Raw genomic sequence first — 16386 nt, 5'->3', positions numbered from 1 at the left:
TCACAATGGTATTTTGCAACAAGTGCCCTAAACAGGAGCATGGTTGACTAATGACATTCAATCTCTTGAGTGTTCAGTAGCCTATGCGATCCATATGAGTATGCCTGCATACATGATTAGTGTGTAGAACTCAAGTTTGTTTCAAATGTTTAACACTGAAGACCCAATTCCGAATTGAAGTCGATGCATGTAATTTTACCTTTAGTGTAAAACTCAATGCATGGTTTACGCAACACTGCGTGCCTATTGGCCTTTAGATATTACTTGTAAGCTGCCTGCATGACAAGATCACCATGATGGACAAAACCGAAGAAACCATGAGGTCATTGGGGTTCATTTGACCTATTGAACAGTGTAACCTACGAGTCCGTATTGGTTTGGGAGTCATATATTTTTGGAAAAGCCATAGCAATTAGCTTAGACGGATAACTAATGTCGATATGATATGCTTTGATCATTCCTGGTCGAAAAAAGTCGAGAATTACTTGCAACGTTTTGTTTCAGTCGCTTCAGATTTGTATATTCTGTGTAGCCAATTTAACTCCAATAATGCAGGGAGGTGTGCATCTATAAGCCTATACTTTAAATGCTTTAGGCTATCCAATTGGTTTGATGAATTGTAATTTTGTCATTATCACAAGAAAAATATTTTTGCCATCTTCCATTGTGAGATGACGGACATTGTTTTTACCCTGGGGACGAGGAGAATGGCGTGAGCCCTTTAGCAGGGAAATGTGTCCCGTAACGTCGCACTGGTTCTCTTCTTTGATCTCTCTCTTTTATTGTGGCTTGAAAACAAAGATGACTTCTGCCTAATGCTCAGTGAGAGGGCATTCCAGGGAAAGCAACAAAGCGTTAACTGACAGCACTTACTGTCCGCAACACCAGGCGTCTCTCTCCCAAAAGCATTTGGACGCACTTATCGTTTTGATTTGAACCACCTATTGTAGCCATATAATTGCAAACTATGTTAATGATTTACAGTATAATACCAAATGTTTTATGAAAAATATTTTCCAGAAGAAGAAAAAATAACGTCAGAAAGTCACTGCAAATAAACAGCTAATTTATCATTGAAAAAATAAGCACACTTGCAACTGCAGGTTGCGTTGATGTATTATTTGTTAGTCTATATTATAGCAGCCTGGTTTTGAATGGGCCTATTTTATTTTAAATCATGCCTGCGCATTTAAAATATCACATTGATATTAAATGCTAAATATGATATATGCCTTTGTTTTTTTTAGGCATTTTAGTCTTCAGTTTTAGTTGTTTATTCTTGAACTCAAATTTGGTGATCGTTATAGAACATGTAAATGTTATTTTCGGTCGTTATTTTCCTGATCTCTCTCTTTTAAACCCAGCCACACAAAAGGAAATGAAAATAATTTCCCTCCATTGCCTTCTGGTCAATTGAACTTCCTCTTCATGAAGAGGTAGTCTGGATGAGATGCCTCTCCCTAATGTATTCCCAGGCCTGGGCTCACGCTGTAATTATTCCCCGGGTTTTTCTTTGAGATCGGACGCTGCACTGGGTAAGCACAAAGAATTCAGAGAGCATCCTTGAACCCTTTCAGTACGGGGCCACTGATATTCAAATAACACGCAGGGACCATTTGACTGCGCCGCGACAAGAGCATTTCAAATTCAACATTTGCATATGGCTTTTTACCCCGTATTTCCTTTTTACATTTTTTATAAACAGTTCCCATAACATCAAATCAAGTGTATAGTTTCTAGGAAAGCTTAGAGATGTTGTGTCCTTATTATTGGACTGCAATCTTTCCGTTTGACATGCAAATTAAAGCAGTTAATTTGGACAATTAAAATAAATATTCAGGAGTCCTTTTGTCATCAAAACCCCCTCGGAAGCCCCCAGATAAAGTAAAGCTGAACAAATGATTGTCTCGGAGATTAATTAGATATTTGATAAGACACGAATCCCTAATCGCAAATACAAGACACATGGGGGCTGCGATGTGCTCCAAGTCATAATTAATACCATTTAACACGATTTTCATTTGGGCATGAAATGTATTTTCCGGCCATTTACTATGCCTATTGATTTATACCTCAGGGAGAATGCAAGTCTATGTGTGATTGCCTATATCAGCAATGTATGATTGATTTGATGTAATGAACACTCTTGCTTATCTACATTTTACGTTTGGCAATCGTATTTATTTACGATCAAATCAATTACCTTTTTTCATAATTTATTTTCATTTGGAATAATGAAAACAAATATGGGACACCAGATAGTAAAACATTCCCATCACATGACTACTGCCTCAGATTTGACATCATTTTAATTATGACAAAATGAAAGGCTTGTACGTGTGATTTTATACAAGTAAACATTTATATATTTTTAGCAAAGAAATGAAATGGTTAACTGAATTTAAAAAGCTGTGTACATACATATCCACAAAGTGCGTTAAAAGTAAACTCCCTGAATTTCAGGATCCCAAACACGAATAAAACAATCATAATTAACATTTACATGAAAAGAACACATTGTTTGTTGCCAATATGTACAAGATGATGGCGACTCACATGGGCCAACCAAGTTCATTTCGGTTAACTTACCCCTTTTACGCACTGATCCGTTTAAAATGTCCTCCAGCTCATTTTTTAAGTTGACAGCTTTATAGTCATTTTCTTACAATAGCCTATAGAATAATTCTGCTTTTCGTTTGATGGTTAATAACGAGTTGAACATTCAATCAATATGGTGGTAAGGTCTAATTATTTTTAGTTTTCAAATGCTTTGCCTAAAATAATTGTTTCCTCCGATACTGTCTCTCAAACCTTAGGCCCGTGTTTTATTACATGTGCCAGTCTTGATGCCTACTGGTCATTTGCTTTATAAAGTTGGTTTCGAAGTCATTCAAATAACAGCCTTCAGGGCTCGTCATGAGGAGATGGGTCCTTGATCGTGATTCTGGGGTTTACCCCGTCTAAAATGAGTTCTGGGGACTCGGACCTGGGGGTCTCCAGGTTACTGGTGTCGGTGTCACTGTCGCTTCCCTTTTTACCTTCTCCACCACCGGCAGTGTGGGTTTTAATGTGCTTGCTCAAATGGTCGCTCCTCATAAAGCGCTTGTTGCAGACTGGGCAAGCAAACCTTTTCTCACCGGTGTGGGTACGGAGGTGTCTCTGAAGTTCATCTGATCTTGTAAACCTTTTGCCACAAAAAAGCCAATTGCAGACAAAGGGCCGCTCGCCAGTATGCCATCTCAAATGGGCTTTAAGGTGAGAGGTTTTGCCATACACCTTACCGCAGCCAGGAATGTGACAACTGTGAAGTCCTTTCCTCCGTAGGCTGGCCCCTGCAGGCCCGAGCCGCTCAGCCTCCTGACAGTTCGGACAGTCGCATGTGGCTCTGCCGGAGTACCTCCTGGATGACCTTGAGGAACCAGAACTGGAACCTGAAATCATAGCGTTGGCGGCAGAGGCGTCCGTGTATGATGGAATGACTGTTTTGAATCCCTCTTGTGTTAACAGGTGTTGGCCAGTTGATAGGAGATGAGATGCCGTGGGACTTATACCGGTTGAGCTGAATGCCGAGTGTGTCAAAGTGGAGAAGTCAGGGTTATAGCCACTGAGCTGAGAGTGTATGGCTTGGGGGGTCCCGGAATGCAGGGAGGTCTGCAGTGAGCTTGCAGGGTTCTGGACCTCGAGCCATGAGCCAGGGTTGGTGTGAACGTCCCACCACGCGGACGCTCCGTTCGTAACATCGCCCGAGATGGTTGAATGGAAACCAGACTTGTACCACGACTCATAAGGATGTGCCATCCCTACCCTCGGATACAGGGTTTCTGCTGATGTGTGGACTTTGGAGATGAAGGCGGATTGCCCAGACTCTTGGGACGAAATGCTCGCAGAGTTGGAAAACAGACTGCTGTACTCTGTGGAAAAAGCAGAGGAGGTCGGGGAGGTGGAGGCTAAGCAGAACGCGCTGTTGCCTGTGCCAGTAGTTGATGTTAGTCCGGTCGATCCGCGGCTTGTTGCTACAGTGAATCCAGGGAGACTGGATCCCAAGTTGCAACTAGAGGAGGTTCTTTTCCAAGGATGAAATCCGCCTTTTGAAAAAGCACTGGAATCAGGTAGAGTGGTAAGGGGACTGGTATTGCCAATTTTGTTACAAGTAGCAGCCAGCATAGCTAGAGGGGTAGTTCCAAATCGTGGTTCTTCCTGTAAAGAGATGAATATCTGTACTTTAGAACATTGCAAGCAATGAAAATAATAGAGCCTACATGTATTTGCTAGAAGTATACTTTGCGTCTGCCTACGTGATCACCAACCGTCCCGTTGTCAATCTTGTTTGGATAGCAATTATTGCAGGCTCCAAAATTATTTACCGTAATAATGGATAAAAAATGTAATTTACTGAAAATGTTTATTCATAAAGAGTGTATCAAAATGTGACCCAAATATCCACTGAACCAAATAAACAGCCACAATCATCGATGATATACATTAATGTCACTCAGTTGACTGCGTGTCTCGAAAGTTTGCTCACAATGTTGGGTATAGCCTATTATTGAAAGTTGGCAAAAGCTACAATTCTTTTGATTGAGGAAAGTGGTCTATAAACCGATAAGAGTCACGATGTTCAACATATAAACAAGCAGTTTCAATACCTATGACCAACAAAGTTGAAGTATTAAACAACATTGACCACAAACTTCTTAGAAAGCGACAAAGTATAAAGCCTACTTTCACGCATGTTTTACGCATTGAATTGAAAACTAATATTTTGTCGCCTTACCCCAAGTATAGACGTAGCCATATCCAGGGCCTTTGCTATGTTGAATTGGTCACAATTCTGCAATAGTGTACTTTTCCAATTCGACTCAGGCACTGTGCTTTTTCGTAGTCACACGATTTCTCTCTTGGCTCGGAGCTCCTACACTACCTAGTTGTAGAGAGCGCGTTCTTTGAAGTACAGCTGGCAAAAGCAAGCAGCCAATCTAAGTGCTGGATTATTGGCAAGGGGGCGATGTCAGCCAATGAGAGATTCGACGAAGGACAGAAACGCTAAAAGATTCACGTCAATCAATAACTATTGTGCGACTCTGACTGTCAAGCAAGACACGATGTGGTGTTTTTATACATTTTATGTATTCTCTCATCAAGGCTCAATGTGTCCTTTCATTGTAGAATCGAGCTCATTTTGGTGTAAACCAGTCCTCTGAAAGAGGTAAGCATTTGATATTATATATTTTAGTTAGGTGACGCACTCTGTTGCATTTCCTAAGGCTTTCTGACAAATTGTCTTGTTTTATTTCAACTGCAGCTTCTTATTGAAACGGATTTCTCTAATTGCATATTATTGTGAGGGATACTGTTCTGATGTAGGCTATAGCTGCCACTGGCATTTATCCTTCGTGGAGTCCCAAAAATGTTTTATGTTTCATGACATGACATACGGGGATTGGTGATTATTGAAAAAAATGACCTAGGCCTATAAGAATTGCGGTGCCTTCATATTTGTCAAAACTAAAGCTGTCATGCACTTTCAGGAATGGAAACGTCTTCATTTGCAGGGCATGTGCTTGCTCACAGCGTCCATGGACATGAATTTAAGCAGAAGTTCCCGTACTCTCACCAGGAGGCCAGAAAATACAGTAAGCTGACCCATTGTCATTGAATAATGGCTGACTGAAGTGAAGACGCTTGCAATACAAGGTATGTCATTCAACCGGTGAATTATCTTAATGTTTCCATCGGCTCAAGCGATGTTGCCAGGTGTGCGTTAAAGAGAGCATCGTGGACTTGTTTGTAAACTGTGTGTGTGTGTGTGTGTGTGTGTGTGTGTGTGTGTGTGTGTGTGTGTGTGTGTGTGTGTGTGTGTGTGTGTGTGTGTGTGTGTGTGTGTGTGTGTGTGTGTGTGTGTGTGTGTGTGTGTGTGTGTGTGTGTGTGTGTGTGTGTGTGTGTGTGAAGCGCCAGTCTTGCCTGCCTGTCTGTGCCAATTTACGCGTGTATGTTGAGTGTGTGCGGGGGGATTTTTGGTCAATTAAAAAAGTGACAATTAACTTGATGAGTGGTCGGTGTTCTGAAGAGTTACAGCCTGTAAACTGTACTAAAATACAATTTTTTGAAAAAAATATTGCAGACGTTCTCATAATAATCACAGGAGATGTTGTTCCCCTCATGTTAGCCTGGCGAATGGATTTCATTCAACAGACACAGGCTGATTTCATATGGCACAATGAAACCATAGAGCATTGCACACTAAATATTTAGGCTAACTGAATATAACGTTTGGAGATACAATTGAATCATAGAAAACCCATTGGGGAGCTCATCAACGTTACCTTTTTTTCGCCAAATTTCTTTCTCTAGATACATTTTTTAAAAGATCACAATGCAATATATGTCAACGTGTTTCACAGCTTGTTAAACATTTAGGGGGTAATGACATAATGTAACAATGGCCTGCTTTGGTGTGAATCATCATCCCTTTAAAAGTTAAAGCAATTTTCCAGAGAAAGGCTTCACTGAAAGCTGTGCATTACAGTATTCAAAACGGGCAAATAATGCTCCATTATAGCGCTTGAATGCTGCCAGTCAGGCAAGCGCAATTTGTTCAAAGGCTCTCTCTGCTTTAAATCCCCACCTTTAGAGAGGCGAATATAAAACAATTTCATCAAATCCATCGAACGGAGCCAAGAAAATTGCTTCATTTCTTTTTTTGCAATCATGGCAATTTGAGTGGAGTGCTATTAGCACTATCAAATGTCGATTCTGCATAAACAAATTTGATTGTAATGCCAAAGTAGCTCGAACAGCGTGAGTGTCTGATAAGATGTGTCTGAGCATGTAAGAATTCATTTCTCTTACCGTTTTGGGCATTTTTGTAATTACAGTTCGAGATGTTTTGTCTGGTGTCATGCACTTTTTGTTAAAATAAGGCCCGTGTCATTATTGTTGATTATCTGTTGTTGATGTTCTGTATATAATCACATTCTGGTGTCATCGAGATCTTTATACTGGATTTCTATTTTTATCTGTAAATAAAAGAGGAATCATTTATCACCGAGCGAGGGGAAGATAATGCCTTCGATGGAGTACTGGCTTTTAATTAGAGTGATTAATCCCACATTATTCAACATCTAACTGATTATTGAAACACTTATATTATGAAGTCGTAAGGTAATGTATAACGAACAAACAACAAACTTTAGCGGTGTAGGCAGATAGGGACACAAGAGCACTAAAACAACGATTATGACAGCTGTTGCCAAAATGTTTGATCACATGAGTGCCAATACTCATTTTGAAACCGTGTTAAGACTATTTACTAATTTTGAATGGCGTTGCACATGTACTTGAGTTTGGAATTTCATACAATTTCATGTAGGCCTACCATAATAAAGATGCGATAGCCTGTCAATGTGCGTAACGGTTGGTACCGAATGCCAGCATCCTTGACGAAATCTTGTCCTGAAAAATATTTGAACAGTGTCATTCAAGTGAGAATTTGAAATTGAATCTCGCATGCAGGACTCCATCCGAAAGCACTTTTCTGTGGCAATTAGGAGCCTATTACAAGTCATTAGATTGATCAATGCACCTTAAACAATGAAAATGATTTATTTGGTAGAACAAAACGGTGTGCATCTATTGTGGTGAGGCTAAGTGACGCTGCATCGATCAAGGCGTTCAACAACAAAAGATACATGATTAATCCAGACCTATTCATTGACATTATTGGTACAAAAGGCATTTGATTGCCTCAAATCTATATTATTAGAGGCTCGTTAAACGATGCAGGATGCTGGATTAGAGCAATATTTCTGGTCAGTTCCTGCACGGATTAATTTCTTTAGGCTTTGAGGGAAGTTTATTTGTGGACAATTAACTAATCGGTGTAATCTCATGGTCGGAATTGTTTGAAATCCACAGGCCTACAGCTGTTTCTGGCCGAGGGATGAAACAGTTTAGGGTCAATGATGCCTTGCTTCAATTCGAAGTAGTTTTACATGATCGTTTATATAATTATCGTAAAACAGGTGTATGAAAGTTATTTTATTAATTTAAAAAGGGATTTTAATTTATTTTATAAGTAGCCTACAAGCAGATAAAGATGGTGGTGTTTTGGGTCATACTGGTGGTAGCCTACTTCATTTTTATCTAGAAAACGTTATTTTCTCATAAACCCGTGTTATTTTTATCTTGTAAAATCTATATCAAGATGCACAGTAGGCCTATCTCCTTTTATATGATTTGTAGACTAACGCCCCAGATCGTCGAAGTGAGTAGGCTATTTGCATATGCAAAGACCTGCATGTCATATGGTTCTCCATTAATTTCGAATGTACAGTATTCAACCTATTTCTCGTCCCCGCCCTTGCATGGTAATTATTGCTGTACCTTTCACATTTTTCCATCCGATGTTTGTACATTTCTGATTGTCAAGGGAAGCTTTTTTTTAAAGAATATGTGGGAAAGACTGAAATTCACTATGCAATGTTGCTTAACAGGCAGATTGATATACAATCATATTCGTGTTCAGAAGAAGATGAAAAAAATATCGGGGAGGGGGATAACCCTTAGGGGGAAACCAGCGCTCAGGCAAGGAATAGCATAGAAGATTCACATTGGTAAAGGAGTAGTCATCTCCCAGCTGCTTACTTGCATTGATTTAACCCTCCCTGTTATGAGGTACAGCCTAACCAGCACACCCTGCCACTGTAATATTCTGTGTTAGAGACTGTCATTTTGGTTATAGGCTTGACTCTTGGGTAGTCTCCTGTAATAACTCCTGTAGTAACCTATTGTGGTGTGTTGTACGTTTTAAATCAGTTGTAAGTGCATGTGGTGCAAGTCAAATGCATTGTGCCAGACAACACAGTCAGGCAGGTATGAAAAGTATTTACGTGTTCCAATGTACATGCGCCAGTACATTTTCTATGACACAATTAAGTTCAGCTCAAGTAGAGTAGGCATACTAGGCCTAATATTAACAAGTGTGTGTCTAAATGTAGAAACATTGGTCAGCTAGCAAGCTACCGGTGTCATCTTTTATTTAGAGCAGAATCATGTCCTATTTTGAGAGCAGGGCGTTAGTGCGGTCGACATCAGCGTGGTGTTAGCTAGACACCTATCAGCTTATTGTCTCTAAGTCGTGCATTTATGTTTTTTCACTATTCTTTAAGCGCAGTTTTAGTAGCCAGCGCAAACTGAAGAAAAGGACATGGCTCCCAAGAAGGTGTGTTTTATGTATACTACAGTAGCTCAGGCCAAAGCTGAATGTGTACCCTAGATTACATAATACTATGAGCTTTCACTCTCAATGGACATGTTCTTTTTGTTAGCAGAAGGGAGATGATTGACAGCAGCCATCACCACTGATTGGACTGTTTGGGACCTCTATAAAAATAGGAATCGTTGGATTGCCCAATGTAGGGTATGTCTATAGTCTTTAAATGTAAACTCAAAATATACATTTTTACTGCTTAGCAAACATGGACTATGCATTTTTAAGTACTTCATTCATTATATGGTCTGCATGAGCCAGTGTAAAGCTATTCTGTTCATTCATTGACTAGGGCAGTGGTTCCTTTCTCTGTTACTGTACCACCAGCTAAATGTTTCTCTGCCCAGAGTACCCCTGAAGTGCCCCCTCATGTGTATTTTACCAGTAGGCCAATGGTCTCATGAGTCTTCTCAAGTAACCCCCTGTGGATATGTCAAGTACCCCCAGTGATCCTACTACCCCTGGTTAGGAACCACTGGACTAGGGGGTTCTCAAACTTTTTGGGTCCGGGAACCCATTTTGTCATAGCAAATTCTTCAGGGTCCCCCTCATAATCAGAACACAACTTGAGTGAGATAAAAAAATAGCATACAAGGACTTTTACTAAGACTTTGGCAGTGCAGGGCTGGACAAACCCAGGCTTAGGTCCTGGGAAGGAACATTTTAAAGGCCTGGAATTGGAGATATTTTGTCAGTGGCAGAGAGTTTTTGTTGTTGTTGCAGGTTCAAAGCTATAGTACTCTGCAATTCAACACATATGCTGTAATTCTACACAGTCTTACATGAGGCAGAGAGACAGTTTTAAAGCTTAAATTACTGTGCATGTATGGGGGAGTTACATTTCAAAAAAATAATTGGTGGAGTACTATGAATGCCAATATCCCTGTGAGCCTCCCAGGCCCATGTTGCCCATAGTTAATGTTCCAATGCAGCCGTTTTTATCTCAAAATCAAGTCATTTCTGGGTAACTATTAAGTACCTTACTGTGATTGTTTTAAATTAAAATGGATTTAAAAAATGCACTAAAATAGCTTCTTACCAAAGAGCAATTTTTCAAGCAAACGTGTTTCCAGGACTGTCTGTGAGTGGTCTGAGTCTTGGTAAAAACCTGGGAGCAGCACCGCTGCCAACTACAAGGACCATTACTAATTACCGGTGCCGTTGCTAACTAGCATAGCTGGTCCTATTGTTGCAAAGAGTTATGGGATTTTAGAATCTCGTTGTTTTAACCTTTGTCGTCTTCAACCTACAGTTGAAGTCGGAAGTTTAAATGCACCTTAGCAAAGTACATTTAAACTCGGTTTTTCACAATTCCTGACATTTAATCCTTGTAAAAATTCCCTGTTAGGTCAGTTAGGATCACCACTTTATTTTAAGAATGTGAAATGTCAGAATAATAGTAGAGAGAATGATTTCTTTCAGTTTTTATATCTTTCATCACATTTCCAGTGGGTCAGAAGTTTGCATACACTCAATTAGTATTTGGTAGCATTGGCTTTAAGTTGTTTAACTTGGGTCAAACATTTCAGGTAGCCTTCTACAAGCTTCCCACAATAAATTGGGTGAATTTTGGTCCATTCCTCCTGACAGAGCTGGTGTAACTGAGTCAGGTTTATAGGCCTTGCTCGCACAAGCTTTTTCAGTTCTTCCCACACATTTTCTATAGTATTGAGGTCAGGGCTTTGTGATGGCCACTCCATTACCTTGACTTTGTTGTCCTGAAGCCATTTTGCAACAGCTTTGGAAGTATGCTTGGGGTCGTTGTCCATTTGAAAGACTCATTTGCAAGCAAACTCTAACTTCCTGACTGATGTCTTCAATATATCCACGTAATATTCCTGCCTCATGATGCAATCTATTTTGTGAAGTGCACCAGTCCCTCCTGCAGCAAAGCACCCTCACAACTTGATGCTGCCACCCCTGTGCTTCACGGTTAGGATGGTGTTCTTCGGCATACAAGCCTCCCCCTTTTTCCTCCAAACATAACGATGGTCATTATGACCAATCAGTTCTATTTTTGTTTCATCAGACCAGAGGACATTTCTCCAAGAAGTACGATCTTTGTCTCCATGTGCAGTTGCAACCCAGACTGGATTTTTTATGGTGGTTTTGGAGCAGTGGCTTCTTCCTTGCTGAGTAGCCTTTCAGGTAATGTCGATATAGGACTTGTTTTACTGTGGATATAGATACTTTTGTACCTGTTTCCTCCAGAATTTTCACAAGGTCTTTTGCTGTTTTTCCGGGATTGATTTGTACTTTTCACATCAAAGTACGTTCATCTCTAGGAGACAGAATGCGTCTCCTTCCTGAGCTGTATGACGGCTGCGTAGTCCCATGGTGTTTATACTTGCGTACTATTGTTTGTACAGATGAACGTGGTACCTTCAGTCATTTGGAAATTGCTCCCATGGATGAACCAGACTTGTGGAGGTCTTGGCTGATTTATTTAGATTTTCCCATGATTCAAGCAAAGAGGCACTGAGTTTGAAGGTAGGCCTTGAAATATATCCACAGGTACACCTCCAATTGACTCAAATGATGTCAATTAGCCTATCAGAAGCTTCTAAAGCCATGACATCATCTTCTGGAATATTCCAAGCTGTTTATAGGCACAGTCAACTTCTGGAATTGTGATACAGTGAATTACAAGTGAAATAATCTGTCTGTAAACAAACGTTGGAAAAATGTCTTGTGTCATGCACAAAGTAGATGTCCTAACCGACTTGCCAAAACTATAGTTTGTTAACAAGAAATTTGTGGAGTGGTTGAAAAACAAGTTTTAATGACTCCAACCTAAGTGTATGTAAACATCCGACTTCAGAAAACTCAAAATTAGCTTTTATTTGCAGAGAGGTTTGGAACTCTCTTTCTTATTGGTCTATTAACTGTTTTACCACCTGGTGATGACACCAGGCTGGCCAAAATTCCATCCTACCAAAACAGGCAGAAATTTCAGGCTATTTTAAAACAGCTCTTAAATTGAAAGGTCATTATGATAATTTTCACAATTTCACAGTATTCTTTCAACCTCATAATGTGGAAATATATATAAAACACTTCACAATCTAGTTTTTGACTAAACTGGCCCTTTAAGAACATAAATTGTAGGTGAATAAAATTACATTGTATTGTATTACACCCTCTTGTCACGGTCGTCCTCCTCTTCATCTGAAAAGGAGAGGCGAGAAGGAATCGGAGGACCAATATGCAGCGTGATATGTGTTCATGTTGAATGTTTAATTAAAGAAAGGAATACTGAAACACTATACAAAAACAGTAAACAAAATAACAACCGTGAAGCTAATGTGAGCTGCGCTGAAACAAGCCATCAACATAGACAATCACCCACAAACAAACAGTGCAACCCCGGCTACCTAAGTATGATTCTCAATCAGAGACAACTAATGACACCTGCCTCTGATTGAGAACCATACTAGGCCGAAACATAGAAATACCCAAATCATAGAAAAACAAACATAGACTGCCCACCCAACTCACGCCCTGACCAAACTAAATAAATACAAAACAAAGGAAATAAGGTCAGAACGTGACACCTCTAAACTTATTCCACGGATCCCTTGGCAAAAAAATGTGTTTCATCTGCTGTTTTTAGTAAAATAATTAAAATAAAATATAAATAAATAATAATCCACTTTAAAATATATATATATATTTTGAGATCTGTCCGCAGACCCCCTGCAGTACCTACGCGTACGGACCCCACTTTGAGAGCCTCTGGACTAGTTCATTTCAGGCCACATGCCATAAGGCTCTCATTACTGTGGACGCAGTAGTATGTATACCTTTCACTGTACAGTGCATGTGAACCCAAAGGTCGCAAACCCTGCACCAGTAATGTCTGGGATTACATTTGCCAAATTTAATTTAATAATTCAGAATCTCAACCGACTCTTAAGTCTAATAGATCAGAATAAACAGCCACAAAAGGCTTTTGATTGATGAGTGGGTATTACAAGATTCTACCCAGATAAAAACATAAAACAAAGGATACCATGCTGTCAAATCCTGAAGCCTGCCAAGCAGCAACATCTCACTCACTATGACATTTGCCTTTTTCCTGACATTTCCACTGTACAGGGATAGAGATGATAGCATGTGTGTCCACTGGGAATATTCTCTCCCGTATGAAACATTAGCAAGCCTGGGGCTTCACAATGACCCCTGTCCTCACCCTGCTCCCCACCCGGCAAGCGTTGCTGTTCAACTGGCCTCCTGCTCTGGGATGAGCTGATGAATACAAACATGAGAGATGATTGAAGCGACATGTTTTTGTCCACCACTGTAGGCAGAATAACACTGGTCTTCATTAACATTAAGGTCAAGTCATAGAAATATTCTTTGACTATATACAATACCCTTTTTGTCTGGGGACATGGGGAAGCGCTCCGCTTAATATCCTCATATGCCATTGTAAATCATAGGCAGATTGTATATTTCTGAGGATGATCTCAAACATCCTTGAAATATCTACGATAACCGATGGAGCAATCCTGCGACGTGTGAGGAATCCATGCTTCATCACAGCAATCTCCAGGCAATTCGAGTCTTGTAGATTTTGGAGTCTAAACCAACCAATCATTGAAATGCGGAGAGCATCAGGTGAGGGGACCAAGATAAAACTGTGCAGGATTATATTTAACTGCCTTTGCCGTTATTACACTTGCATTCATTGGGTAGTCAGTGCAACCTGAAGCACTCTTGAGGTGCTTGTGCTGTGGAACAGAAATCTCTCAGTGAGCACGACATGGGCTATGTTTTGGCTGATCCCGTTCAACAGCTCATATCTATCAAAAACGTCATTTTCTCCTGGATTCCAACCACAATTGATCTATTATGGGATTATCTGACCTTGTAAATGGGCTTAATGTTTTACAATCAGGACATTTATGATTTGGAAGCTCAAATGTTCAATATATTCGATTGACCTCTTTCCCATAGTGGAGATGAAATGTTCCTCCTGCCTTGCAGGCTTTGCTGAGGTCTTTGAATAAACCAACATCATACCCTCAAGCCATCAGGATCCACAAACAGTTTCTGGGATGTGTTGACCTCTCTGCTGTTTTTCTTTCTAGGAAGTCAACCTTTTTCAACGTACTGACAAAGAGTCAAGCTGCAACTGAGAATTTCCCCTTCTGCACCATTGACCCAAATGAAAGCCGAGTGCCCATTCCAGATGAACGCTATGATTTCCTGTGCCAATTCCACAAGCCTGTCAGGTATGGGGTCTCACTGTTCACGTATTATTCACACTTCAGACTTGGGCTCTCTGGCAAATATGTATAGGCCACCGCAAATGTACACTACTGCAACATGAAAGACACACACATTTTGTTGACATTGAGTTGCCAGTCCTTTACAATACATATAAGGGATAACTGCAGGTTTTCATGTTATGTTTGTCTTTCAAGTAAGAGGCCATAACATTTAAGTGTCAGTGGCTGGCTATCGTATGTCATTATGAGCGAGGTTAGACCATCCTATTGGGTTGATGTGAGAGAGGGTCATAAATCACAGCAGGGAACGAATGTCTCTCTGTCTCTCTGGGGTTGGTGGTGTTGCGAAAGAGACTGTGTAACATGTTCAGCATTGAGCAATGCAAAAACATACGCATTATGACTCTGCTAGGACTAATATGACATAAACCCTATCACCCTTTAGTCACAGCTCTTGTGTCTCCAACCACATATTCCAGAGTGTAGGAGCCTGATGATGAATCAAGGTATGGCACATACCTCTGTTGTCAGTAGGAGGGTGATTAAGGTGTAGGGCCGGTGTTGGTGTACAGGCTGCTGCTTGGTTTCTATTTCTCCTTTATCTGCGTTAAGTGGGAGGGCTGATAGGACCATGGGCTCCTAGGGCTACCAATTATTCAGCGATAGGTCGCTAATGCCCCAGACATGATTTTGAAGACGTATATATATTTTCCATTGAAAACAAGAAAGTCTGATCACTGGCAATCTCCTCTGGCAGTATTGATTCATACGTAAAAACCAGAGGAACACTTTCACCTCCCAAACATTGTACTTTTCTGTATTTTGTTGGTTATATACTACCCTAACCCCTACTACCTGTTCTGCAGCAAGGTGACCGGCCTTCCTGAACATGGTGGGCATAGCAGGACTGGTGAAGGGAGCTCACGCTGGCCAGGGCCTGGGCAATGCCTTCCTGTCCCACATCAGTGCCGGCGATGGCATATTCCACACGACACGTGAGTCCCACCTGCCAGGCTATAGCGCACTGCATATCACTGTCTAAAACGACAGGCTTTTCATCTGTTTAGAAATGTGTCCCAATGTACACGCACCGCCCAGAATGAGCTAGTAAAGAGAACAATTACTGGAAAATGGACTTCATACTTCGCTGTAGAATCTTGTTGAAAGCAGTTGGCAGAGCTTTTTACTGAGGCCTATATGGTTCTGTCTGCTGGGTTCCAAGATCAACACAATATTCAGGAATAGAGTAGATGAAGCCAGACCCAAAACTCACATTCCTATTGGGAGTTTCTCTCTGAATTGGAATCAGAGAAAAGTTAATGAAAGGGCCTGTGCCTGGTTTGGTAGACTCACTGCACACTACTCTGAGGTTGGGAAATACAACTAGACTCAGGGGGAAGTCTTTAGCGGCTTCCTGTAACCACAGATTATTGTAACCTGATCCCAAAATGACACCGTTTGATTATGGTTGGGCACAACAAAGGGTAAGTAGCCTGCATGGCAAAAATACAGTACGATTAAAGAGAAACTGAACGTAATAAGCAACTTCTCCTTTTGTGGCATCGATATGAGTCAGAAACATTTTTATTCTAGTGTCAAAATTGACTACAAAGTGTAAATAGGATCATTTTGGTCATAAAGTCAGTCTGGTCCAAAATGAAGATTTGCGAGATAATTAGGAAAAAATAGTATGTGATGGAATTAAATGTACCTTAACAGTTTTCCTCTGGATTTATTTCAATCCTGCCCACAACTGGCAACACCCAAGCAATCATCCATTCAGACCGCAGCTGCATGCAACCCGATCTTAATGCCCATGGTCAATTTGGTTTGACATTCGATATCCCTATGGGGCTAGTTAGGCACCATCAGTAAATTACACA

General features: G+C 40.6%; 1 protein-coding gene and 1 long non-coding RNA gene across 3 annotated transcripts in view; one reads left to right on the top strand and one right to left on the bottom strand.

Moving 5' to 3' along the window:
- Nucleotides 1–2291: 2291 nt before the first annotated feature.
- sp9 (sp9 transcription factor) lies at nucleotides 2292–16277 on the bottom strand. Of its 2 annotated transcripts, none has more exons than XM_035773434.2 (2): nucleotides 16215–16277; nucleotides 2292–4197 (listed from the first exon to the last, which is right to left on the bottom strand). In XM_035773434.2, the coding sequence occupies exon 2, from the start codon at nucleotides 4162–4164 to the stop codon at nucleotides 2905–2907; it is 1260 nt and encodes a 419-aa protein (XP_035629327.2). In that variant the 5' UTR covers nucleotides 4165–4197; nucleotides 16215–16277; the 3' UTR covers nucleotides 2292–2904. The 2 variants fall into 2 exon arrangements, with proteins under 2 accessions (XP_035629327.2, XP_035629326.2); XM_035773433.2 differs by lacking the exon at nucleotides 16215–16277 and adding an exon at nucleotides 4775–4913.
- The window catches only part of LOC118386051 (uncharacterized), a 77808-nt gene continuing 66504 nt past the window's right edge, over nucleotides 5083–16386 (top strand). Inside the window, exons 1-4 of the long non-coding RNA XR_004826147.2 lie at nucleotides 5083–5206; nucleotides 5529–5694; nucleotides 14363–14506; nucleotides 15370–15498. This is a non-coding gene — a long non-coding RNA (uncharacterized LOC118386051). The remainder of the gene's footprint in view (nucleotides 5207–5528; nucleotides 5695–14362; nucleotides 14507–15369; nucleotides 15499–16386) is intronic.

This window comes from Oncorhynchus keta, chromosome 7 (genome assembly GCF_023373465.1).
Source record: "Oncorhynchus keta strain PuntledgeMale-10-30-2019 chromosome 7, Oket_V2, whole genome shotgun sequence".
Classification (NCBI taxonomy): domain Eukaryota; kingdom Metazoa; phylum Chordata; class Actinopteri; order Salmoniformes; family Salmonidae; genus Oncorhynchus; species Oncorhynchus keta.
Note: the sequence above shows the minus strand (reverse complement) of the source record. Positions and strands in the feature narration are given on the sequence as shown.

What these genes read in the sequence shown, in the direction of transcription:
- sp9 (XM_035773433.2), bottom strand. Translation starts at nt 4,795, where the DNA reads ATGGCTACGTCTATACTTGGG. An exon ending in TGGCTACGTCTATACTTGGG is followed by an intron (nt 4,198 to 4,774) that starts GTAAGGCGACAA and finishes ATCTCTTTACAG; the next exon opens with GAAGAACCACGATTTGGAAC.